This window comes from Dendrobates tinctorius, unplaced genomic scaffold, assembly GCF_039654945.1.
Source record: "Dendrobates tinctorius isolate UK_male_01 unplaced genomic scaffold, ASM3965494v1 ptg000104l, whole genome shotgun sequence".
In the NCBI taxonomy this organism is placed as follows: Eukaryota; Metazoa; Chordata; class Amphibia; order Anura; family Dendrobatidae; genus Dendrobates; species Dendrobates tinctorius.
The window spans coordinates 15,589,780-15,614,476 of NW_027361772.1; the positions used below are offsets into that span (position 1 = coordinate 15,589,780).

Here is a 24,697-nt window from a genome sequence, read left to right on the forward strand (position 1 = left end):
GCTGCATCCGTGAAAGTTCATTCAACAAAAATATTCCATTATTTGATGTGCAAGATAAACGCCATAAAAATAACAAAAGTTCGCAATGCCGTAATTTCTATATATTTGTCTCTATACTTTTGGAAAAAAAAACGCAATAAAAAGTGATCAAAAGTCATATGTACTCAAAATGGTATCAATAAAAATGTCAGTTCGCCATGCAAAAAATAAAGCCTCATAGAACTCTATCGATGGAAAAGTAAAAAAAAAGTTACAGGGTCTCAGAAAATGGTGACACAAGCCAAATTCTTTTTCAACAAACGTTCTAATTTTTTTTTTTTTTTAACTCCTTCACCACGTTGCAATTTTTGTTTTTTGCTCCCTTTCATTCCAGCGCCATAACTTTTTAATTTTTCCCTCAATATAGCTGTATGAGAGCTTGTTTTTTGCAGGACAAGTTGTACGACACAATTGGTTTTACCATATAGCGTACTGGAAAATGGGAAAAAAAATTCAAGTATGGTGAAAAAAAGTGCAATTCCACAATTGATTATTGTTTGTTTTTTATTTATCATGTTCGCTAAATGCTAAAACTGACCTGCTGATTCTTCAGGTCAGTACGAGTTCGCAGACACCAAACATGTTAGCTTTTTTTAAATTTAAATGGTGAGAAAAAAATATCCAAAGTTTGCAAGAAAAAAAAAAAGTCGCCATTTTCCAAGATCTGTAGTGTTTATATTTTTCGTGATCTCGGGTTGGTTGAGGGCTTATTTTTTGTGCGTTGAGCTGATGTTTTTATTGATACCATTTTGGGGTAGGATAAGAGGTTTTGATCACCTGTTATTGCATTTTATGGCAATGTTGCAGCTGCCAAAAAAGTAATTCTGGCTTTTTTATTTATTTTTTTTCTTGTTGCTCCATTTACCGATCGTATTAATTTACTTTATATTTTTATAGATCTGTCGTTTCTGAATGCAGCATACCAAATATGTGAATTTTTAAATATTTTTCTATTGTTTTATTTGGAATGGGGGTGATTTTAACTTTTATTTTTTAAAATGTTTTAAAACTTTTTTTTTTTACTTTCTTCAATAGTCCCCTAAGGAGACTTAAAGGTGCGCTCATCTGATCGCCTTTGCTTCACGTAGCAGGGCTTCAACCCTGCTATGTGAAGCATAAATCATGATCTCCTATGAACGCCGTCCTCAGGCCAACGTTCATAGTAGATTTGCAATGACAGGCACGTGTTATCTTCTGCAGACCCCTGGCAGTCATGACAATCCATCGGCGCCCCGCGATCAAATCAGCTTTCTTTTGCAGGGAAAGGTGTGATCTCAGTGCCGAAGCCTGCATCAAATGCAGGATGACGACCTTGGATGCACCTTTACGTCCAAGGTCATAAAGGGGTTAAATGTATTCTAATTTGGAAGCATCATAATCATCCTGACTTGGGTAATTATTTTGCCTGGTCATCTTTTAACTGCAATGTGCACTGTAAAAACAAAATCCAAAAAGTACAGAATTGCATTTTTTTTTCCCAACAATTCACATCTTTTCTTCTGGTTTTCCAGTATTTTGCAAAGTAAAAGGATTGATGCAATTCAAAACTTCTACCCTTATTGGCAAATATAAGCTCTATTTTGATAATAATTAATAATAATTTTATTTCTATAGCGTCAACATATTCCACATTACAAAATAGCACAACAGTTACAGGAGGAGTGAGGGTCCTGCTCGCAAGCTCACAATCTATAAAGATATAGGGTGAAAACAATAGGTAGAACGTGCTCCAAATAAATAGGGGTTTTCAAATAAGCCATTATCTCTCTAAGTGCAGGTACCAAGTGCTATTGGGTGCATGGAGGATGTGGAGACAGATGAATAGGAGGACCAGATTCTCAGAAATTTAGAAAGGGGGCATAGGGGAGTGAAGAGAGTAGACAGTCATTTCTAAAGAGATACATCTTTAAAGCATGCTTGAAAATGTAGGGGGTAGCTATTAGTCGGATTGTCAGGGGTAGTTCATTCCAGAAAACTGGAAAAGCACAAGAGAAGTCTTGAAGACGGATGTGGGAAGTTCAGATTACATAGGAAATTAGTCTTAGATCAGTTGCTTAATGGAGTGCCCAGGTAGAGTGATGGAAAGAAATGGGGTAGGTGATGTAGGGTGGTGCTGAACTGTGGAGGGCTTTGTGGGTGAGAGAGCTAAGTTTTAGGGATGAGTGAATAGCTTCAGATAAGTCCTTATCCGAATAGCTACAGCTGAATTGGGAACCCAGATACCTGGAGCACTTCTGATAATCAGCTGTCCAGCGCCGCAGCTGCATGTGTCGCGGCTGTGTGACAGTCACAATACATGCATGGAGAACCTGTTTATTGGGCTCTCCATGCATGTGTTGTGACAGTCACAGAGCCGAGACACATGGAGCTGCGGCGCCGAACAGCTGATTATCGGAAGTGCTCCAGGTATCCTGGTTTCTGATGCAGCTATTCGGTAAGCGCTATAGTTATTTGGATAAGGACATAGCCGAAGCTATTCACTCATCCCTAATAAATTTGTATTGAATTCTGTAGTTGAGTAACCAGTGCAATGACAGGCACAAGGTGGAGGCTTTGGTGTAGCGGCTGGATAGAAATACGATCCTCACTGCCGCATTCAGGATTGGAGATGGGAAAGGTTAGTAATAGAGAGACCAATTAGTAAAGAGTTGAAGTAGTCCACATGGGAATGAAATAGAGCATTGATTGAAATATAAAAAATAAATACATGAAAAAAAGAGTAGGAAAAAAAAAGAAAGCACTAAAATCAAAACTGATGGTGGGAAGTGGTGAAATCTGCCCTTACCACATAATGGAGTGGTAGAACTTCTGGGTCACCACGGGTGCCTAAAAGAGCTACAGGAAGGATAATAATTCTTCTGGCTAAATTAACGGAGAGCTGACCAAACTTGTAGACACCAATTTTCTTAATATTTTCTGACAGAAAGTATACCCAAGGAGGAAAAGTAGGTAAGGGTGCTGCACCTTGATCAGATTGACATATGTTGCTAATATGCATATGGGGTTAATGGCCCAATGAAAGTTTCTTCATGTTTGCCTTGATGTGTTGTATCAGGGCTTAATCATCAGTGACATACTTGTCAGCCCTCGTCCTTGCTCCCGCTGGCCTCCAGTAAATTATGTTGTGTTCTTATCTGAGTCATTACCGCACAGCATCCTTCAGAAGAGAGGATTTAAACAGAGTTCTGGATCCTGCACAGCAATACATATCAGATATACACTGAGCAAAGATATCCAGTCTACCAAGCCAAGCGGATCACTTGTAATAGAGAACCTGACCACCCTCGGACTAACAACACAAGCTGACCATCTTGACCATCAATTTTCCATTTCAAGCATAGAAAAGCTCTTCAGCTACAGAACCTAGAGCGACTTCCACTATATTGACCCGCAACCTAACTCTCATCTAAGCAATGCTGCCAGCCACCTTCAAGCTTTGTGCCGGGATATCATACAGACATCTTCGTAACATGACAGGTAAGCCATCAAGGTATTCTTTGGCTCACGTCAAGACAATTTGCAAATTTTCACAGGTCTATATCTCAAGGGTTGGTACTCAATTTTAAAGGGTGCATCACATGAAAGCCTATTGTAATACATATTATTAATTAGCAACATAATTATGAGGGTTAATGATAATGTAAAAGACTAAATGACCAGATCCAACTACTCAAATGTTCACATCTTGTCCATCATGTTCAAAGTTGTGTAGAAAATTATATATCTTCACAATTGAGAGGTTTATAGATTGATTTGTAGTTAGTAGGTAGCTAGGATGATAAATCGACATCTAGTCAACATCGAAAACCTAGAGTGCATTCACACATTTCTGTAAGCCTCATTCAGATTAAAGGCACAGCTACAGAAATTACTGCAAATATACCAAGTGTGAATATATCCTAACATTCTCGTTAGATGGAAATATCAACAACCTTGTATATACCACAGTGAAATCTCCTTGATACAACCACCCAAAATTGAGTTATCTTCTAAAAAAGTGGTCCTGTCCAATACGAGGTCAGTATATTGTACATAGTATGTAAGGTAACTAAAAACTTGTCACAGATAAGCTATATAAAAAGTGCACAGGGTAAACTGACCTATGGTTTGGATTTTGAATTTGCAAATAGAGAAAGAAAGGAACTCTAGTGCCACCTATTGGGGGCTAACAATCCTAAAAGTCGGTATCGACTCTTTAAAGTGCTTTTCCACTTTCAATAAGAAGCCAAATCAAAAACTCAATTTGTGTGTTTTGGAGTGATTGCTCCTCATCAGTGCAAAGGAGGCAGGAGGAGGGCTAGTTTTGCTGGGTCGGAGGTTTTTGAAGTGGATCCACTGCAATAAAATCCTAAAAAAAAACTGTGGGAACATAGCCAATACATGGAGATGTTATCACAGGTTTCTTACTAGTTGTGGATTTTCGAGGGATCCACAACAAATAAATCCCATGTGAATGTACCCTTAAAACCATATGCAAATTGCCTCTTCAGAGAGGAAGAGGACTTGAACTCTATAGCGCTACCTGTTCGTAGTAGCGATCCTACAAGTCACAATCAACCCTAATTACAAGACTCGTTAAAGGGTTGATTGTGACTTGTAGGATCGCTACTTCCAACAGGGGCGCTATAGAGTTCAAGTCCTCTTCCTCTCTGAAGAGGCAATTTGCATATTATTTTCCCAGAGGAGCATTGCAAGGCGAATAAGCCTCCTTACTTTGACAAGCCAGAGCTGGTATGTCACTCTCCACAAGGAGAAACCTTACCCCTTAGCCCTTAAAACCAGTGACTATCAAGGCCAGACTGATTTTTTTTTTCCTTTTCAGTTTTTGAAAAAATGCCTTATGGGAAAAAAATGCATGTCAGTTTTTATGCTACTTCTGATCCAATCCTGAATAACTAGTGAACTACGCAAAAATTGTCCTGCAATCTACCATCATCAAAAAGTACAATAATAGCAAAATGTAAAATTACCAATGTGCTGCTTGGCATGGATCGTGTACCACGCAGCTAAAAAAACAATGGGCAAAAACAATAATGTGTTTTCATAAATAATTATGTTTATTAATGTTCTTTTTCATAGGTTATTACAGGTAAAACACCTTAAAAATATGTATATTCACCTGGAACAGTTGGAATTTGTGAAAAATTACGCTCATTCCTTTGATGCACCACAACATACTAAGGCATCCTTCACACTTGGTTCTTTTGCAGTTCTATACTTAATTCTATACTTTTAGAATTTTTTTGTGGGCTTTTTATGTTCACACAAAAATGCACTTTTATCTTATGGAGAAGCCTATGTGAAATTGCATGCATAAAATAGCATATCTGGAGCTTGCTGTGTTTGGAGACAATGTCAAAAATACGGTGTTACCAATGTTTTGCAAAAAAAAAACATTGTGAATAAATCCTAAGCCACATTCATCAGGGTTTTCACTCCCCAATACCTATCCATCACATGGTATACAATAGGTGAAATCTGTCCATTTCTGGCTTTGCCCATTTAAGTATATGTCATTAGCTCCGAACTGAGACTTCACAGTTGTCTGGAGACTACAATTCAGGTTGATATTGGAAACAAAGTAAGGGGAGAAAAAAGTTCTAAAAGAAAGAATTGACCAAGCTTTTCCGCTTGCAAAAAGAAAATTTGGTTGCCCCACCACTTCGCTGTATGGACCTATGTTGGTGATTTCTCTTTTCTGTAACATAGCTTCAATAATAATGACCCTCTTTTTGCAGAACAGTTTACAATAATAATAAATATATATACTTATTTGTCTAGGTCTCAGGAGAACGGCTGCAGTTGCTCTTTCGCATGAACTGGAAAAATTGGCTTTAGTTGGACCAGGACCCAGTCAATGGATAAATCAAGTCAGAAGACGAAGCTCTCTGCTGAGTAAGTGAAATGTCTTAACCCAAACAATAGGAAAATCCATCCAAGTAAGGTAGAATTTTCTTACTAATAAAATGTGTCCTTAGGTTCCAGACTTGATGAGAAACCCTACAATGAAGTCGAGATGTCTTACATCAAGCAAGGAGAAGAAGCCCTGAAGAAGTCGATGAGCATCCTTGGAGAACAAGATGGATGGAAAGTGGAGATTGTGGCGGTAAGATCTGTTGCACCTTATATCAGGGTTCGACAGTGACATACTGTCATACTTTAGAGTGAATATTTCTTCATATGCATGGACATGAGGAACATTGGTTCTCGTCAGGTCACTTGTTTTTCAGTTTCAATTAGACTAGAACTGCATGCACAATTATTTGTGTGAGCGGGGAAAGGTTGGATGTGGACTATCTTCAGAATTGGTAAGAAAAACATATAGCATGACATCAGAGACAAATATAGGTGAGGTCTGGGATCATAGTAGACTATGGGTTCCAAAATTAAGTGGCTGTCCACTTTGACAATAATTATTTTCAAAGAGGTTCCAAATGGATTAAGAAGAAAATTAAAAGCAATACTGATGTGATGTAATGCAGAGGCATTCACTAGCTGGGTTGGGTCATTGATATGCCCAGTGTGTGTGTGTGCGCGATGGACTAGAAAGTAGAGATCATAGGGTGACTCAGAAAACAAAGTAACTGGAGCAGTGAGATAATAGTAGAGGGAAATATTGCTTTTTCTACGTCATTCTAAAATGCTGAAGTGGACAACACCTTTTAAGGATCCATACAATACTGCTATAATTTGTCCATATGCTTCAACACTTACTACTTTAAGGTCTTCTATTCCCACTCAATGGCCAACAACATTTTATCATTTGGTAAATTAGCTGTGTAACCTTAAAGTAACGTAAACCATTAATTTCACCAATTATTCAATCTCAGACTCCACACAGACTTTCCCATTTGGTCAAGTATATATATTATTTCAGAAGTGATAGAAGGCTACATGATCCAGGTAAAGAGGTGATTAAAAAGGATAAAAGCCAACGGCCTATTTGTGGGTGGCCGTACAAATTTGATTAAAGTTGGCCAAGCCCACCGATTTGTCTGGACCGGCCAACTATCTGTGTACTAGATGTTCTGCTGATGTCCGCTCAGCCTAATCCCTTGTTCTTAAGAAAGATAAGGCACCTCCAGAGATGTTTTTCAGGGTCAATGTGTATGGGTATGGGAGAGGAAAGAGTGTTCGGCAAATAGCTCATAAAAGGTGTAGGCCACCTTTAGAATAATCCTAAGGTTTAATACAGATCTGAACACCACCAAGATTAAAATACAAATAAATTATTATAGACAAGAAGCTAGGTAATAAAAATAATAAAATTATCATTTTTTTCTTAATCTGTGAAGGAAAATGGAGATAAAGTTCTCAGTAAAGTCCTCCCAGACATCGGAAAGGTCTTCAAGCTGGAAGCAGTAGTGGAGAGGCCGCTGGACAATGTATATGGAGAACTGGTGGACAATATGGAGAAGATGGGAGAATGGAATCCTAATGTTAAAGAAGTTAAGGTACGAAAAATGGTCTAATTCTGGTGAATTAACTGTATATATAGCTTCCTATATAAAATGTCACAACATCCAAGTAATCGGGAGAAGACCAGTCTCTAAATCTTTGCTCTGCTTAGAGGAATATGCTGGTGTTGACCATTGTTTACAGTGTATGATTTTACCTTAATCATGATACAAGAGGCAATTTCTTCTGGTTTTCTAAAAAAAAAAAAGAAACTTGTTGAATTTAAATTTAATTTAAACACTGTTACTAGCTCAAAAATGGCCATAAATTTTAATAAGTAGTAAGTTGCAAACAAAAACAACAATAACAAAAAACAGAATCCAACAACACTCATCTATGTTTGGAATACGGTAACCGTTTATTTGATGAAAGTCATCTGAACCCACTAATTTTGGATGGATCAGCTGACCATCTAATGTGCATGGGAGCATGTCCCACACTTATGGCAGGAGACAAAGAGACAAAGAGATAGGGTAGTCGGAATTCAATCGCCTGCTCAATTTGTTTGGCAGGCTTATGTCATAGGGAACTGAGCATTTCTGTGTATGAGTGAGTCGGAAGAGATTGTCGACCTTTTAGAGTTTAATTTTTCTGCAGCACCATCAGAGGGCAAATGAAATATTACACGGGGTCCATTCAAATCAAGGGGTTGCCTGTGTAATGCAGGGCATGTCTCCGAATAAGAGAAACCTCTCTCCTCTCTAAGAGAACATGGTCCTGACCAGGAGACCCCCAATTAATAACTAAGCCTGTCCTTATACATATACATATATACACACACTTTTTTTTTTTTTTTTAGTTTTGCCACATATTTGTAAAGTATTGACACCTAGAGGCTAGGATGTATAGTTTAGACATGAATCCCAATATTTTATTTTTTATGGTATCTGCTCCTCTTTAAAAAAATATATTCCAACCAAGATTAGGTCTCTTTAGTAATGAAAATCCTCTAAATCTCCAAATTCTTAGACATCGTGTGCCGGATTCAGGCTCTTATAATGACTCTACCTCCCAACCTACTTAGATTATTGTGTGTTTCTGGCATGAGGAAGTCTTCTATCATGGATTTCCTTGGTCCATTATCTCAATGTCCTTGGTGTCTGCTCACTGCTTTGTGAAAACACATTCCTGCTGTCTGCAGTTCCTTAATCTCGGTCAGTTATTATCGCATGAACTCTTAGGGCTTAATTGACCACGTGCCACGTGATCAGAGTTTTATCAGAATGGCATCAGTTGAATATCGGACCGTGCTTGGATGTCATCCAATTGCAGGCCGATGGCTCCCAACCACCATTGCCGATTTTGATCAGACACTCAAATCAAAATCACACATATCTCCTATATTTTTCTCGGATTAAAACATGTGCAGAGCACCACAGAATATCATGGATGCCAACGCTATCCGTGAAAACCATGGATAGCACTTGTCCGATATAATCAGTCATGTGCATGAGTCCTTAGGCTGGTCCGGTGCATGTGTTCATATGTCCAGTATAGCCAATGGACATGTAACGTTTCAATTGTACCTAATTCTATAAAGAAGTAACCACAATCCTTCCTTAGTGTATGTGCACACCACCTCTTTTACTGGCGGATTCCACCTGGAGCCAGTGTGAAAAAGATATATGTACAGCAATGTCAAAATGACTTGCTGTGCACAAGTTTGGAAGTCATGAAGCTACTTAAAGAAAAGAAGTGACCAGTCCATTCATCCTGCTGCTTCACCTCCTCTTTTTGCCTTATGGTTTCTCACTGACACACAGAGGGAGAGATACTGCAGCTGCACCCCTTCCTCTGTGTGTTCTATCTTTTGTTTTAGGTTGATTATTTTTGGAGATGAAAGCTTCGGCTGATCATTTGATTGACAGCCATCTCAGCCAATTCTCCCATACACAGGAGCGCTTGTTCTCTACGAGAAAGCTGTTGACTACCACGTCGGCTGGCGGCTCTTTTCCAGGAGAGCAATTTTATTGGCAGTCCAAAAATCGGACAATCATGATAGACATCTCTCCCGACTGTCAGTCGGCCAGTGCCCTCCATACACATTAGACCATTAGGCAACCTCACTAATATCGGCGGGTTTGGCTAACATAAGTCTAATGTGTATTGGGGCCTTATGGAAGTTTTTAAACATTTGCAAGAAAATTCTTGACAACAAACGGAAACTACAGACTGCCGGAAGGTGAATGAGATGGAAGAATTCTCATGCAGTCCTTGTTTATGGATTATGTTGGATGCTGCAATTCTATGAAGTATTTGGGGCTGGGATACAATGACAGATGTAGTTCATAGGCAAAAAATGTCTGATTAGAGCCTACCAAAATGTGTATTCTCGTCCTATGAAGCAGGGAAAGACCGGTATAGTATCATGGAGCACACATATTAATGTTTTCTTTATTGCAGATTCTCCAGAAAATTGGAAAAGATACAGTGATAACACATGAAAAAGCAGCAGAAACCCCAGGGAATATTGTAGGAGCTCGAGATTTTGTGAGCGTGCGGTGCAGTAAGAGGAGAGGATCCACCTGTATTCTGGCCGGAATGTCAACGAGATTTGGTGGAATGCCGGAACAGAAAGGATATGTAAGGTATGGAGAACTCCTACTAAGACATATACTGTAGTGTATCCGGAACGCCAGCATGATGACTGATAAAACAGAAATATACAGTATATATTCTTCCTTCCAGGGCAGAGAATGGCCCAACATGTATGGTCCTTCACCCAGTGCTTGAAGACCCCTCAAAAACCAAACTAACCTGGCTTCTAAGCATTGATCTAAAGGTATGTAGATATCATTGAGCACATTTATTACCATCCCAACCAGTTCCAATTATGGGTCTGTCATCTAGAGCCTGGGCGCCATTCAAGGGGTTGTCCACCTAGATAAAAAGTTGTTTTAATTGGTTCCAAGTGAGAAGAGATTGAACTTATCAATATACTTTAATATATTTTACATACACACAGGACTAAGGTTTCTTGTGCTCCTTGTATTGTATTGGGGATGTGCTTGAAGGGGGCTGTCTATATGGCTTATTTCAAGAGCTAATCCATCCCCCTTCTGCGCCTCTTTAAAAAGGGGCTATCTACATGGTTCATTTCAGTAGTTAATCCAGCCCCCTTCTGTGTCTTTTAAAAGGGGGCTGGCTTTGTTATTGAAACGAGCCAGACAGACATCCCTCTTCTACTAGAGCTGAAATCTCATCAAGGGCCCACTAGTAACATCAATTCCAGAACTCCATTTTTCAGCCAAATGCAAATATAGAAATTTGTGAGTCAGGATAAAGTCATATTTGCATAAACTGGGTTGAATGTTAAATAAATAAGATGCCGCCTTTGTCTGTATATGGTGAATCAAGAGTATTGTCCCAAGTGCTGCTCATATAAGAGGGTGGTGGCCCACCGGAGGATTCTCCTGTTCTCGAATGGGCCAGTCCAAGCCTTCTAAGTTGTCTGTGATAGATACTAGAGTCTCAAAATAAATGGCCCTCTATAGTCAACGTCTTAGAAAAAGACTCCAGTTGCACCAGTATAAAGCGAGGCATGCAGTGCATACACAATGCTGCCCTATAGCATCAGGACACCTGACATCATCCGCTCACACAGTATGCTCATATAACATTAGCCATAGTGGCTTCTTCTATCATTGGGCAACTGTGCATGCATTTGGACTCCGGGCTGATATGGGCTGCACCCTCCACCATAGCACCATTGATTTATATTACTAGGGCATAGTGCAATACAATATACAATAGGACTGATCATCCTTAAGCATAGATTCCCCAGCACAGCTCATTTTGCACAACAAACTATTTCTGCAGTGGTCCTCAGTTAGTTAACATTAACCGTTTGGTTGCTGGTTTGTTTCTTTCTATTGGTTTTGGGTTACAAACTTACTGACCAAGTTATTTTAACAAAATTGTCTTGTTTCATCTATTATGTGCCTCTTTACTTATAGATGGATCTGGACTCTGTATTCCTCTTGTTTTTCCAGTATAAGTGAGCGTCGTCTCTATCGATTGAGACTTTATGAGGCACTATATCTGTACTTACAGTTATGAATTAAGAATGTTTTCTTGGAGTTTTCTCTTTATTCTATCATAGTAGTAGCCCCTAATTTAATCTTAGCCATTCCACACCCATTTATCCATCCATATAGTGTCGAAGTAATAGCGCCGTGTAATACTACTATAATCTTCCCATACAACAGTATCTAGGCCATTACAATCTCATTAGTGATGATCGAATGGGCACGTCCCACAGTCCAAATTTTTCAGTATAGATCACTGGTTGAAGTCATTTGTTAATCTTATGGACATGGCCACCATTTGAAACATGAACCTCCTCCTTTTTTTTTTTATAAGCAGCACTCCCGCACCTCTTAGGATTATTGACGAGGTTGGGACGCAGTGGTACTGGTCTATGCTTACAATGTATGACCAGAGGTGTCCACCCTTTAGTTAATATAGCTTTTTGGGTGTTATTCGTGTTCTTTACTTCATTGTAATCCATTCTCTTCTTCTGTCTTTTATCCAGGGATGGCTGCCAAAGTCTATTATAAACCAAGTTTTGTCCCAGACGCAAGTGGATTTTGCCAAACATCTCCGCAACAGAGTCGCTATGTCCACTGCCAGCCTATCACTCTGCTAACCCTTTCTCCTCCTGGTCCCAATCCTTCTGCTTATTCCAGGCTTTAAAAAGTAATGGCCAATGTAATGATTGATCTATACACGTGGAGCGCCACTGATGTAGCCCATAGGAACACCAAAAAGCCACTTTGCCTAAAGCCAGGTACAGACGGGCATATTTCGCGGGCCATGTAAGGACTGCAATTCCCGAACTGACCGCAGGTCCCGAAACCGGAACTTACAACCTCATGCGTAGCTATAAAGACTACTAGATTCCTACAGCCATATGTGTACGTTTTGAAGCTAAATTCTGAAAGTAACTAATGTATCAGGGTCGTACAATTTATTACTATGGATCAGAGTTTAGAAAGGAGCTGTCACCAGGTCAGAAAGTTCCAGTTTTTGCTCCCATTTTCTTCCTTTTGCTCCTGAGAATTCTGTATATATATTTTTTTTAAATCTACCATACAGTTCAGGATATATGGGTGCCTTTTAGTTCTACTTTTGTATGTTTCTTTTTAACAAGAGGGTGTGGCTAACATGGTAACTAGGCACAGAAGTGTAAAGACGCGCCTCCAGAAAATCTGGTGAGTCACACCCCCTTGGTAAAGACAATAAAAAATAAGCACTAAACAATAAGGCCTACACCCCTGGAACATGATGGAAGATGACCTCCACCCCATGGTAGATGACTGAATACATCAGGGAACAGTGGGAAGAAGAAATAAGAGCAAAAACTGGCCATTTTTGACCCAGTCACTGGTCCTCTTTAAGACTAATATCTCATCATAGAGTGATAGCTGCTGACTCTGATTATTTAAAGAGTATTTACCCACACCCCCCAAAAAATGTCCATGATTTAGATGCAAACATAAAGAGGGCCCCATATCACAATGTAAAAAACATACGTTTTTAGGCAATAGCGAGCTCTCAATCTTGTAACAGAGAGGGCAGTTTGGCCCCTTTTTTGCTAATACTGCCATTATTGTAGAGACAAGCGGATCTTAGGTGCTGACCAATCAGTGGCAGTTTTGATGTGACCAACTGGAACTAGAACCCACCCCCTAGGAGCTAAATTTAACACAAAAATGGATGAATATTGGCAAACTTTTCTTTCTGGGAAAATCTGATGACAACCAGTCAAATTCTAAAAAGCTGATCCTCCAATGTTCCCTGACAACTGAAGCTATCAAGTTAGGAAACAATTAAGAGAGACTAAATGAAAAGGGCATAAAATAGAGGTGACAATGCATTGCAAGGAGGAAAACTACTTCTAGCCACATGAAGTTCCACATACAAATATTTGTTCCAGTAAATATAATATATAATAATTTACTATATCCTGTATAATATATAATTCTATTATTGTTTTATGATTTGTTAGAACTGTTTCTGTGGTTGTGTACACCATAAGGTTCAGCCAATAGTCCATGCATGGAGAATAGAAAAACAATATGATATTATCATATTGTGACCAGAGATACAGTATATTTTATGTTGTACTCTCTTCCACACTTACGAAGCACAATTAATTGGGTTGTCCACTACTTTGATAACCTTTTCTTAGGATAGGTCTTCAATATTTTAGAAGCTTTAAAACCCAGGAGCAGCCACTAAAAGTTGTGCCGTCGTGGCCCATTTTACATCTATCATAGTTGATGGAGGAATCGGGTGTCAGAACCCCAACAGATCTGATATTGAAAATTAATCTTTTCATGGGTCATCAGTATCAAAATAGTGGAAAACCTCTTTAAATCTCAAGCTTATCTTATCTACTGCTTATATGACACTTCCATAAATATGAAGGGAAATCCTTTTACACTTGCTCACTTTTTCAACTTCCATATAGCATAAAGCTCCAGTACTGAGGATAGCTTCCAAGTATATTCCATCCAAATATATATACACACACACATACATACATACACTTCATAGATAATTGATAACTAGACACTTTTTTACTTTTCAATTATTTATGAATCAAAAAATAATGGGACAAAAAAATGTACGGTAATATATATATATATATACACACACACGCGCGCAAACATACATATACACACACATATATATATATCCCACTTACATGCAGTATTGTGTACCTTTTTTTTTTTCAAAAAAATCTATGGTCTTTTCAGCATTTTGCGTATTGCGGTTTTCTTCTCCACGCTCTCGCTTTCTGGCATTTACAGCATCTGTAAAATTTAAGAATTTTATAGACTCAGCACTTTGTGACACGTTGTTCTATTTTTTTTTTTTAATATCAGTGTTATTTATTAATACCCATTAATATTATATTTTATTTATTATTTATGAACCGGCTGCATAATTTATTTATATATTTAATTTAATATTTGCCTAATAAGAAAGTGGAATTTCATTAAAATGTGGTCATGCTTAATAAAGTATGGTAAGAAACGCGTGAGCAGGTCAGAAAGTATCAGGAGTGTTTTAATATTTTTTATGTAGGTCCGAATCGCCTCCGCAGATACAGTCCTAGACCCGAATTGGCTGAGATTGATAATTATCCCAATCAGAAATGATTCAGAGTCAGCAGCTACCATGATGTCAGGCGATATACAAACAAATGACGCCTGCATTTATTAGCCCCCGAGTATTCATGTTCTGTTCTCTATTAGATAAGGCTGAATTGTTCTGTACAACCATTGTGCCAATAATAAAAGTTGTTACCATTACGAGCCGGTCTCCCGTTTTCGTGCATCTTTGTGTTGTGTCCTCAAATAAAATACCCCATAATCCTGTTGTTAAAATGAACATTTCATGAGTCCAGAAAGAGAATAACAGCGCTAGAGTCAAAGTGTATTCAGTAACCACCCATCCAGCCTGATTGACAGCCGCAGCTTGTACTGATCAGTGTGAGATCTCAGCAGAGTGGAGGGTCACTGAGGAGCTGTCAATCAGCCTAAATGGGAAAACTGCATTTTAAACTTTCATTAGAACAGATCTATCACTACTTTTCACAGTATAAACTGCTTACATAATTAAATAGATCTAACACCGGATGAGTGGGATAATCCATAACAGGATGGCTCGATAACCTCTTCAGAAATGTAAAACTCAACCTCTGCTCTCTTAGCCTGAAAGACAGTTGCTCAGTGTCACTCCTCCCCGCTGTTGCTGACATCACGCTGCTCAGGACAAGCCAGAGGACTGCTATGCTGAGTGGACGGAGCCTAAACACACTTAGACTTTTTTCATATCACAATCATACAGCCATTCTGACAGATCAAAGTAAGTACACCAGCCTCGTCAGATATAATACTCCGGCCTCATAGTATATTTCATAATATGTATTGATAAATATGGTGACAACCACTTCAAGGCTAAGTGCACACGCTGCAGATTGGTCTGCAGATTTTTATCTGCGGAACTGCAGGTAAAAAGACCTTCGGTTTTACCTGCGGATTGGCCTGCGGTTTTGCCCTGTGATTTATCACCTCTACAATGGAGGAGGTGGTAAACCGCAGCAGAATCCGCAGAAAAGAAGTGACATGTCATTTCTTTCTGTGGATTCAAAACCGCAGCTTTTCCGCAGTTAAAAATCCGCAGCGTGGGCACAGCGGAATGTAAGTCACATAGACTTACATTGTACTGTACACTGTCTGCGGAACTGCTGCAGATCCACTGCGGCCAAATCCGCAGCGGAACCACAGCAAAAACCACAGCATGTGCACATAGCCTAAGGGTTATACAGCTGTTCTGACATGGGTTTTCAAAGTAAGTACACCAGCTTAATCACATTTTAAGAATTACATTAGAAACTCTGGTGAAAGATTACTGTATACTTTAATGCTTCCTGAAGGATACAGTGGCTTGAGAATGTATTCACTCCCCTTCACATTTTTTGGGTTTTGCTACCCCACAACCTGGAATTTACTAGTTTTTTTGAGGGTTTGCATCAGTTCATGTAAAGAACATGCCTAGAACTGTGAACATTTGTTTTTTTTTGTGACGCAAACAAATAAACAAACAAAAAAAAACAGATTACTTACCAGTAATGCTCTTTTATAGAGTCCACAACAGCAGCCACTGAGAGAGGGGATCCGCCCCTAGGATCAGGAAACCTACAGAGAGACAAAAAGGGCGGCCCCCCTCGCTCCCTCAGTTGGATTACAGAGAATGAGAGGAACCGCCACACAAGCTTTAGTTAGTTGCTCCGCAAGCCGTTTAAAGTATGTACATATTTACATCTCCAGCTACATACATATCTGTATATCTTTATCTATATAAAACTAACCCGTCACCATTCGGAGTAAACCGTGTGCAACTATAAACTAAAGGAGGGAAGTGAGTGGGTGCTGTCGTGGACTTTATAAAAGAGCATTACCGGTAAGTAATCCGTTTTTTTCTCTTCGCCACAACAGCACCCACTGAGAGACTTTCAGAGACAATCACCTGGGAGCGACCACCGTGTCAAGAATTGCTCTACCAAAGACTAAAGGCCCCTTCTCACATAGCGAGATCGTTAGCGAGATCGCTGAAGCATCACCGATTCGTGACGCAACAGCGATCTCGCCAGCGATCTCGCTACATGTGACACATAGCGGCGACTGGCCCCCCCGCTGGATATCGCTGATCGTGCTCGAATGTCCTGGGCCATTTTTTCATCGAGTTCATCGCCTTATTGGCGACGCAGAACTCAGGGACGCAGACTGAAATCGTTCAGAATAGCTGCTGTGTGACAACGCACCAGCGATCCTTACCAGGTCGTATCGCTGTCGGGATCGCTGGTGTGTCGTTGAAGAGATCTGTCTGTTTGACAGCTTACTAGCTACCATGTAGCGACACACCAGAGATCCCTACCAGGTCGTATCGTTGTTGGGATCGCTGGTGTGTCGCTATGTGAAATGGGACCCTAAGTCCGCAGATGAAGACCAGTCAAGCCTGTAGTGACTGTAGAAGGTGAGGACCAGGTTGCAGCCTTACATATACGGTCAATCGGGACATCCTCTCTTTCAGCCCAGGAGGATGCTATAGCCCATGCGGAATGTGCTTTTACATTCGGCGGAAGGTCTTCACTTTTTGCCGAGTATGCCAGTCCAATTTCGTCTCTGACAAGTCGAGATAGCGTACCCTTTGTGATTCCAGACCCCTTCCTGCTGCCCTGAAAGGACACAAAGAGAGCCCTCCTCTGCCTCCAGGGTCTAGTCCTATCTAAATAGGCTAAGACAGCTCTCCTCACATCTAGGGTGTGAAATTTTTCCTCCTCAGGTGTTGCAGGGTTATCATAAAAGGAGGGAAGAAAAACCTCCTGAGATCTATGAAACTTAGTAGACCCCTTGGGAAGGTACGAAGGGTCTGTTTTTAATACTATCCTATCATGGAATACTGATAGGGAGGATCTATTGATAATGCATGGATATCACTCACTCTACTTGCTGATACTAAGGTCCTTAATAAGGCCGTCTTCAATGAAAGGCACTTTAATGATGCTGAGTGTGATGCTTCAAATGGGGCCCCTGTCAATGCATCCAGAACTAAGTTGAGATCCCAAGGTGGTATCTGAGCAATATGTACTGGGTCTGCTCGCGGACACGCTGAAATAAATCGCGCTACCCATCTGTCCCCAGCAATGTTCTAATTATACAGGGTTCCTAGAGCCGATATTTGAACCTTTAAGGTGCTTACTGGTAGTCCTAACTCACGACCTCTTTGCAGGAATTCTAAGATGGCAGGGATAGGTACCTCACTAAAGAGGGTTGCCGTATTAAAGGTAAGAAATTTTCTCCATACTTTGGTGTATATTCTGGCCGTGGTCTCTTTCCTACTGTGCAGGAGGGTATTTATTAAATTCTCCGAGAACCCCCTTAGACTCAGTAACTGCCTCTCAAGTTCCATGCTGTCAGGCGTAGGCCCTTCACCTGAAGATGATAGAAGGGTCCTTGAGAGAGCAGGTCCCGCTCCTATGGGAGGATCCAGGGGTCGGACACCGACATGGCTTTGAGCCATGAAAACCACGGCCTCTTAAGCCAAAACGGGGCTATCAGGATTACTTTCACTCCTTCCTCCCTTATTTTTCTGATGACCACTGGCAGAATCACCATCTGGGGTAAAGCATACTGAGATGAAAAGGCCATGGGAAGTGAAGGGAGTCGAGTATATCCAGTTGGTCCGCTCTGTATAGTGAACTTGTAGCAAATAGGTCTATTTCCAGAATACCCCACATGTCCGTTATCCTCTTGAAGATGCGACGGCTGAGCACCCATTCCCCCTGATCCAAGGTATGGCAACTGAGAAAGTCTGCTCTGAAGTTGTCTACTCCCCTGACGTGAAGAACTGATAGGGACAAGAGATGTTCTTCAGCCATTGTTAGGATTCTCTCTGTGGTAGACATCAGAGCTTCTGACTGAGTTCCTCCTTGTTGATTTAAATATGATACGGAGGTGATGTTGTCCAACAGAACTCTTATATGAGTCCCTCGCAGCTGTGGAAGAAATTTATGTATAGCGTGATAAATAGCTTTCAACTCCCTCAAATTTGATGAGTCGCCTGCTTCACTCATGAACCCCTGTCCCTGAACTATGCTTTCCCCTAAATGCGCTCCCCATCCGAAGGGACTAGCGTCTGTAGTAATTATTTTTGAGGGTGTTATCACCCACAGAACTCCTCCCGAGAGATGGTTTGGGTCTAGCCCCATGATAGGGATCTAACTACCTCAGTTGACAGGGATATTACGCCCTCCAACTATCCCTGCAGCCATTCGTCCTCTTGTAGGATGGCTCGCTGTAACTGCCTAGTATGGAATTGGGCCCACTGTACCGCCGGAATACTTGATATAAGGGAGCCGAGAAGGGACACAGCCTTCCTTAGGGACATTCTAGATTTGTCGACTGCTGAACGCACTTTATGTATTATTGTTAACCTCGCTTTAGGGAGGAGGCATTTCTGACTTACGGAATCCAGACGAAGGCCCAGGAACGTCTGGCAAATTAACGGGAGCAACCTGGATTTGTTCCAGTTGATGAGCCAACCTAAAGCCTGTAAAGATGAAATTACATCAGCTAGTCGATGTTCACATTGGAAAGCGGAAGTCCCTACAACCAGAAGATCTTCCAGGTATGGGACTATGTTAGAGTGTTAGCGACTCCTGGAGTGGACCCTCTGGGTCGCGGCACCAACCCTCCCAGGGCGAGCTAGCCTAGTGAGGACCACCCCCTATACAGGGAGTGTCAGGAGCAAGCCCCAGGGGATACGATACCACGACTGCTGGCACCAGGCGGCCGGCTCACAGGAGATACGAGACTGTGTGACTGGAGGGTGCAGGATACTAGGGAACACAGGAGAGTACACGGGAGTGCGCTGAGTAAAGGGTAGTGCTAGACGGGTACACATGGGCACATAAGGCGTGTAGCAAGTAACAGAACACAGGAATAGAGTGAATGCCAGGAGGCACGGCGGAGCAAGAAACAAGGGACAGGATACGAGAGGATGTGCCAGGAGGCACAACTGAGCATGAAGCAACAAGGGTTCAGAGCAAGTGCTAGGAGCACCACAGAATAGCAGACAGAGCAGAGGACCTGAGAACAGCGCACAGCCAGGCTGGGACACAGCTGACCCAGCCAGGAAGCACAACAATAATCAGGCACCTCCCCTAGGGGGAGGTCGTCTGATATAGCACATGACTACTACTGGTTCCGGGTCAGGACCTAACCAGAAAGCACATGACCACTAGTGGTTCCGGGTCAGGTCCTCCAATACCATAGAGAGGACCGAGCCCTATACAGCACTGACAGGAGCGTGCAAGCGCAAACGTGGCATGGAGGAGGAGACCCGGGGACGAGAGTTGCGCGTGCGCACCCGACGGGAACCCCTGAGGGACCGCCGTACCGGAGGGAGTGACGTCGGGGCCGAAGCCCCGCCTCCTGGTGAGCGCGGCATAACAGTACCCCCTCCTTTAAGCCCCTCTCTCTAGAACTGGAAAATAGCACCTTGACACTAGGAGCGGGATCCAGACACTTCCTAACTGCATGAGGACCAATAAGATCCAGAGTCTCAATACGAGAAAATTCGGTCTCCTGCCATACCCTGGAGAACTCCACGGACAGAGAGTCGGAGGCAGGTATCCCCGAGACAGGTCGAACCGGCAGAGGCACACAGACATGCTTGGAGGCCGAAGTGGTGGTGCAGTGATTGGAAGTCAATTCATCCTTAGGAGGCGAGCTGTCGGAGGATGGTTGCTTGGGAAGTCTCTTCTTGGCACACGATGGGCAAGCAGCCACGAAGTCTTTGACGTCCTGAGCAATAGACGGCCACCAGTAATCGTGGGATAAACGGGAGAGTGTCCTCTTGGCACCAACATGACAGGCAGCTGGAGAAGAATGTCCCCAGGATAACACACCTTTACGGTTACCTTTAGACACAAAGGTCTCCCCTGGACGCTGGGGCGTCAACTTGACGGAAGCCACGGTAATTACCTTGGGATGGTCACTTGACGGAGGTGGAGACTGACTCTCAGCCCCCCTGTTGATAATGTCACAAGTCACAGACCGGTTGCTTGAAGGATGTGGAGACTGACTCTCAGCCTCCTTCTCGACAATGTCACAAGTCACAGACGGGATGGTGGACGGCGGACCTATAACCGTCGAAGACGAGCAAGCAGGGTTCTTCGGATGAATGAACAGCAGGCAACTCTTTTGACAGGACGGTCCCCAACGGAGTATATCACCAGATTGCCAGTCCAGGGTCGGCCCATGAATACGTAACCAAGGAAGGCCAAGAAGAAGGGTATGAGGCGAAGTCGGCAATACGTAGAAGGAGATCCGCTCCCGATGACATGTGTCAATCTGCAACTCAACTTCCTCAGTGACCTGGTTAACGGTGTCCTGCAAGGGCTTATCGTCGACCGGAACTACTGACCTAGGAGACTCCAGGGATCTGACAGGGATGCGAAACTTCTTAACTGCCTCGAGACTAATAAAGTTACCCACTGCGCCAGAGTCCACAATAGCTTTCACAGTAAAAGTCTCGAAACCAAAATTCAGGGAGACAGGCACGGTCAGGGGTAGAGAGGAATCACATACACTTGGGGAGACCTCACTTAACAGTCCCAGGCGGAGAGACTTCCCCGGTCTCTTGGGACATGAGCGTAGAAAGTGAGAGGCATCCCCACAATAGAAACAGAGCCCTTGTGCCTGCCTTTTCACACGACGCCGTTGAGCTATCTGGAGGCGATCCACCTGCATAGGCTCAGGTACCGGATCTGCCACAGATAACTCGGGTAACGGATGAGAAAAACTGCGAGTGGACGAAGAGAGGTGAGAGGACCCTCTCTCTCTGGCTGACTCGCGGGAGCGCTCCTGGAAGCGCAAATCAATGCGTGTCGCGAGAGAGATAAGATCCTCAAAATTGGTAGGGGTATCTCGGCCCGCCAGTTCGTCTTTGATCCGACCGGACAGACCACGCCAAAAGGCCCCTACGAGGGCATCATTATTCCAACCTAGCTCAGAGGACAAAGTGCGAAAACATATCGCGTATTGTCCAACCGATAGAGAACCTTGACGAAGATTAAAGAGGGACTCGGTGGTGGAAGCAAGGCGACCCGGCTCGTCGAACACCTTACGGAAAATGTCCAAAAAGATGGAAAGCTGAGCGACGAGCGGGTCATCACGCTCCCAAAGGGGATTCACCCACGCAAGTGCCTTACCCTCTAAGTGAGAAACAATAAATGCTATTTTAGCACGATCGGTGGGGTAATGCTGCGGCAAAAACTCAAAATGCAAACGACACTGGTTCAAGAATCCGCGACACAACACAGGGTCACCACTATACCGGGGTGGCTTGCATAGGCACGGAAGCGAGTGTGGAAGCATGGCCTGGGCATATTGTATGGAAAGGAGCCGATTATCTACCGACGCTATATAGTTGAGAATCTGAGCCTGGGAGTCGCATTGCTGCGCAAGTTCCTGCTGGAGACTAGCCAACTGGGCAGCATTCCCAGGCTCAGAGGACTGAGAGGCAGATAAACCGGACTCCATGGACTTGAGAAATGCCATAATCCTAATCTGGTTTTCCCGGAGGAACGTCAGCTCCTTTTGGACGGAAGCCGCAGTACCAGCAGGGTCCATGGCCTGATTATACTGTTAGAGTGTTAGAGTGTTAGCGACTCCTGGAGTGGACCCTCTGGGTCGCGGCACCAACCCTCCCAGGGTGAGCTAGCCTAGTGAGGACCACCCCCTATACAGGGAGTGTCAGGAGCAAGCCCCAGGGGATACGATACCACGACTACTGGCACCAGGCGGCCGGCTCACAGGAGATACGAGACTGTGTGACTGGAGGGTGCAGGATACTAGGGAACACAGGAGAGTACACGGGAGTGCGCTGAGTACAGGGTAGTGCTAGATGGGTACACATGGGCACATAAGGCGTGTAGCAAGTAACAGAACACAGGAATAGAGTGAATGCCAGGAGGCACGGCGGAGCAAGAAACAAGGGACAGGATACGAGAGGATGTGCCAGGAGGCACAACTGAGCATGAAGCAACAAGGGTTCAGAGCAAGTGCTAGGAGCACCACAGAATAGCAGACAGAGCAGAGGACCTGAGAACAGCACACAGCCAGGCTGGGACACAGCTGACCCAGCCAGGAAGCACAACAATAACCAGGCACCTCCCCTAGGGGGAGGTCGTCTGATATAGCACATGACTACTACTGGTTCCGGGTCAGGACCTAGCCAGAAAGCACATGACCACTAGTGGTTCCGGGTCAGGTCCTCCAATACCATAGAGAGGACCGAGCCCTATACAGCACTGACAGGAGCGCGCAAGCGCAAACGTGGCATGGAGGAGGAGACCCGGGGACGAGAGTTGCGCGTGCGCACCCGACGGGGACCCCTGAGGGACCGCCGTACCGGAGGGAGTGACGTCGGCGCCGAAGCCCCGCCTCCTGGTGAGCGCGGCATAACAGACTATTAAAGTGTCCTTTAACCATATATGCGACATCACCTCCAGCTTTAACTTGGTAAAGATCCGGGGAGCCATGGACAACCCAAAGGGCATTGTGGCGAACTGAAGATGACGAACTTGACCTTCTACCATAACCGCCACTCGAAGATATTGTTGATGCATGACATGTATTGGGAGATAATATGCATCCTTGAGATCCAGAACTGCCATGAAGCATCGGAAACAAAATTTTAATGGCTGATCGGATGGACTCCATCTTGAAGGTCTGAGATCTTAGAAAGCTATTTAACTTCCTTAAATTAATTATGGTCCTATAGGACCCATCTGGCTTAGAGACCAGAAATAAAGGGGAGTAAAATACTTTCCGCCTCTGGTTTGCCGGAACTTCCACTAAAACACACTTGCATAATAGACCCTTAATTTCTGACTCCAAAGCCTCCTGCTGAGCCTGAGACATTAGAGAAGTCAATATGAAGGTGTACGGAGGGATCCTGGCAAACTATAATCTTAAGCCAGATGTCACAAGGCTATTGGCCCAAGAGTTAGATGTTATTGCCTTCCATTGCTGGCAGAAGAGTGACAACCTGCCACCCACCGGCGGCCCGGGGCTATCGGGACTTGTCACCGCCCTTGAGGGGACGTCTGCTAAACGGTACCTTTTTTATTTGGCTTCTCTGTTGCCCCAGCAGCCAGCACTCTTGGCTCCTATAGTCCTTTCTGCTGAATGACTGCCTTCTGAAAGCCCTCATCTAGGACAGAACATATGCATTAGGAAAACCCTTCTTTCTTTCGCCTGCTTTGGTGAAAATTTCATCCAGGAATGTGCCAAACAGGTACTCACCCTGGTAAGTTTTGATATAGTCTGCGCATCACCTCTTCAGCCTTTTAACCATAAGGTCCAACGGGCTAATTTAGTTAATCCTGCTGATTTGGCCGCTAGGCGCAGAGAACCGCCCGAGGCGTCTGCCAAGAAGGCTGCTGCCCCTCTGATAAGAGAAATGGAGGAACGTAACTTGTCCCTGGATAGTCCACTTTTTATATCCTCCTCTAACTGATTCAACCACACTAACATAGATCTCGCAGTGCAAGTGGCCGATATCGCTGGCTAGAAGGCTCCTGTACATGACTCCCAGGATCTCTTAAAGAGTGTATCTGCCTTATGATCCAGGGGGTCAGATAGCATCCGGGTCTTCCACTGGTAAGGAAGAGCATCATGAAGTCGAGGCTATGGCTGCATCCACTTTGGGAGCTTTTGCCCAAGAAGCTAGATCCTCATCATCAAAGGGATATTGCCGCTTAGATGTTGAGGGAAGGAAACCTCACTGCCCCTGCTTTGCCCATTCTTATTTCACTAGCTCTTTCACTGCGGGTATCACTGGGAAAGCTCGCCTCTTCTTTTGAGAGAGGCCTGCGAACATGATTTCTTGAGGTGTTTTAGAATCTCTGGTATCCGTCAACCCCATAGTTTTTCAGACCGATTTGACAAGGTTATTAATACTTTCTTTCGGAAAATAGGTATGCTCTTCTTCCTCCTCTGAAGATAATGACTCCAGGGAGGAAATTGAGCCCAGTTCCCACTGTCCGAGGATGATCTGGAAATAGGGGGAAGTATATTCCCTGCTGGGTCTCTGCTCCCTGGTACTGCTGGAACTC

The 24,697-nt window shown here is 43.1% G+C and overlaps 2 protein-coding genes across 5 annotated transcripts in view; one reads left to right on the forward strand and one right to left on the reverse strand.

The window, feature by feature from the left end:
- Positions 1-3,198: 3,198 nt before the first annotated feature.
- On the forward strand, positions 3,199-14,822 carry STAR (steroidogenic acute regulatory protein). The gene is made up of 7 exons (XM_073588812.1): positions 3,199-3,516; positions 5,821-5,934; positions 6,018-6,145; positions 7,335-7,493; positions 9,901-10,085; positions 10,186-10,279; positions 12,032-14,822. The coding sequence occupies exons 1-7, from the start codon at positions 3,453-3,455 to the stop codon at positions 12,143-12,145; spliced, it is 858 nt and encodes a 285-aa protein (XP_073444913.1). The 5' UTR covers positions 3,199-3,452; the 3' UTR covers positions 12,146-14,822.
- Positions 5,076-24,697, reverse strand: part of ASH2L (ASH2 like, histone lysine methyltransferase complex subunit) — a 90,976-nt gene continuing 71,354 nt past the window's right edge. The window contains exons 16-18 of one of the 4 annotated variants that reach the window (XR_012234689.1): positions 14,226-14,318; positions 10,311-10,377; positions 5,076-7,691 (exon numbers count right to left, since the gene is read on the reverse strand). The gene's annotated coding sequence lies outside the window, so the exon portion shown is untranslated. Of the gene's footprint in view, positions 7,692-10,254; positions 10,378-14,209; positions 14,319-24,697 lie in introns of all 4 variants that reach the window. The other 3 variants (XR_012234686.1, XR_012234688.1, XR_012234687.1) reach the window with 3 other exon arrangements.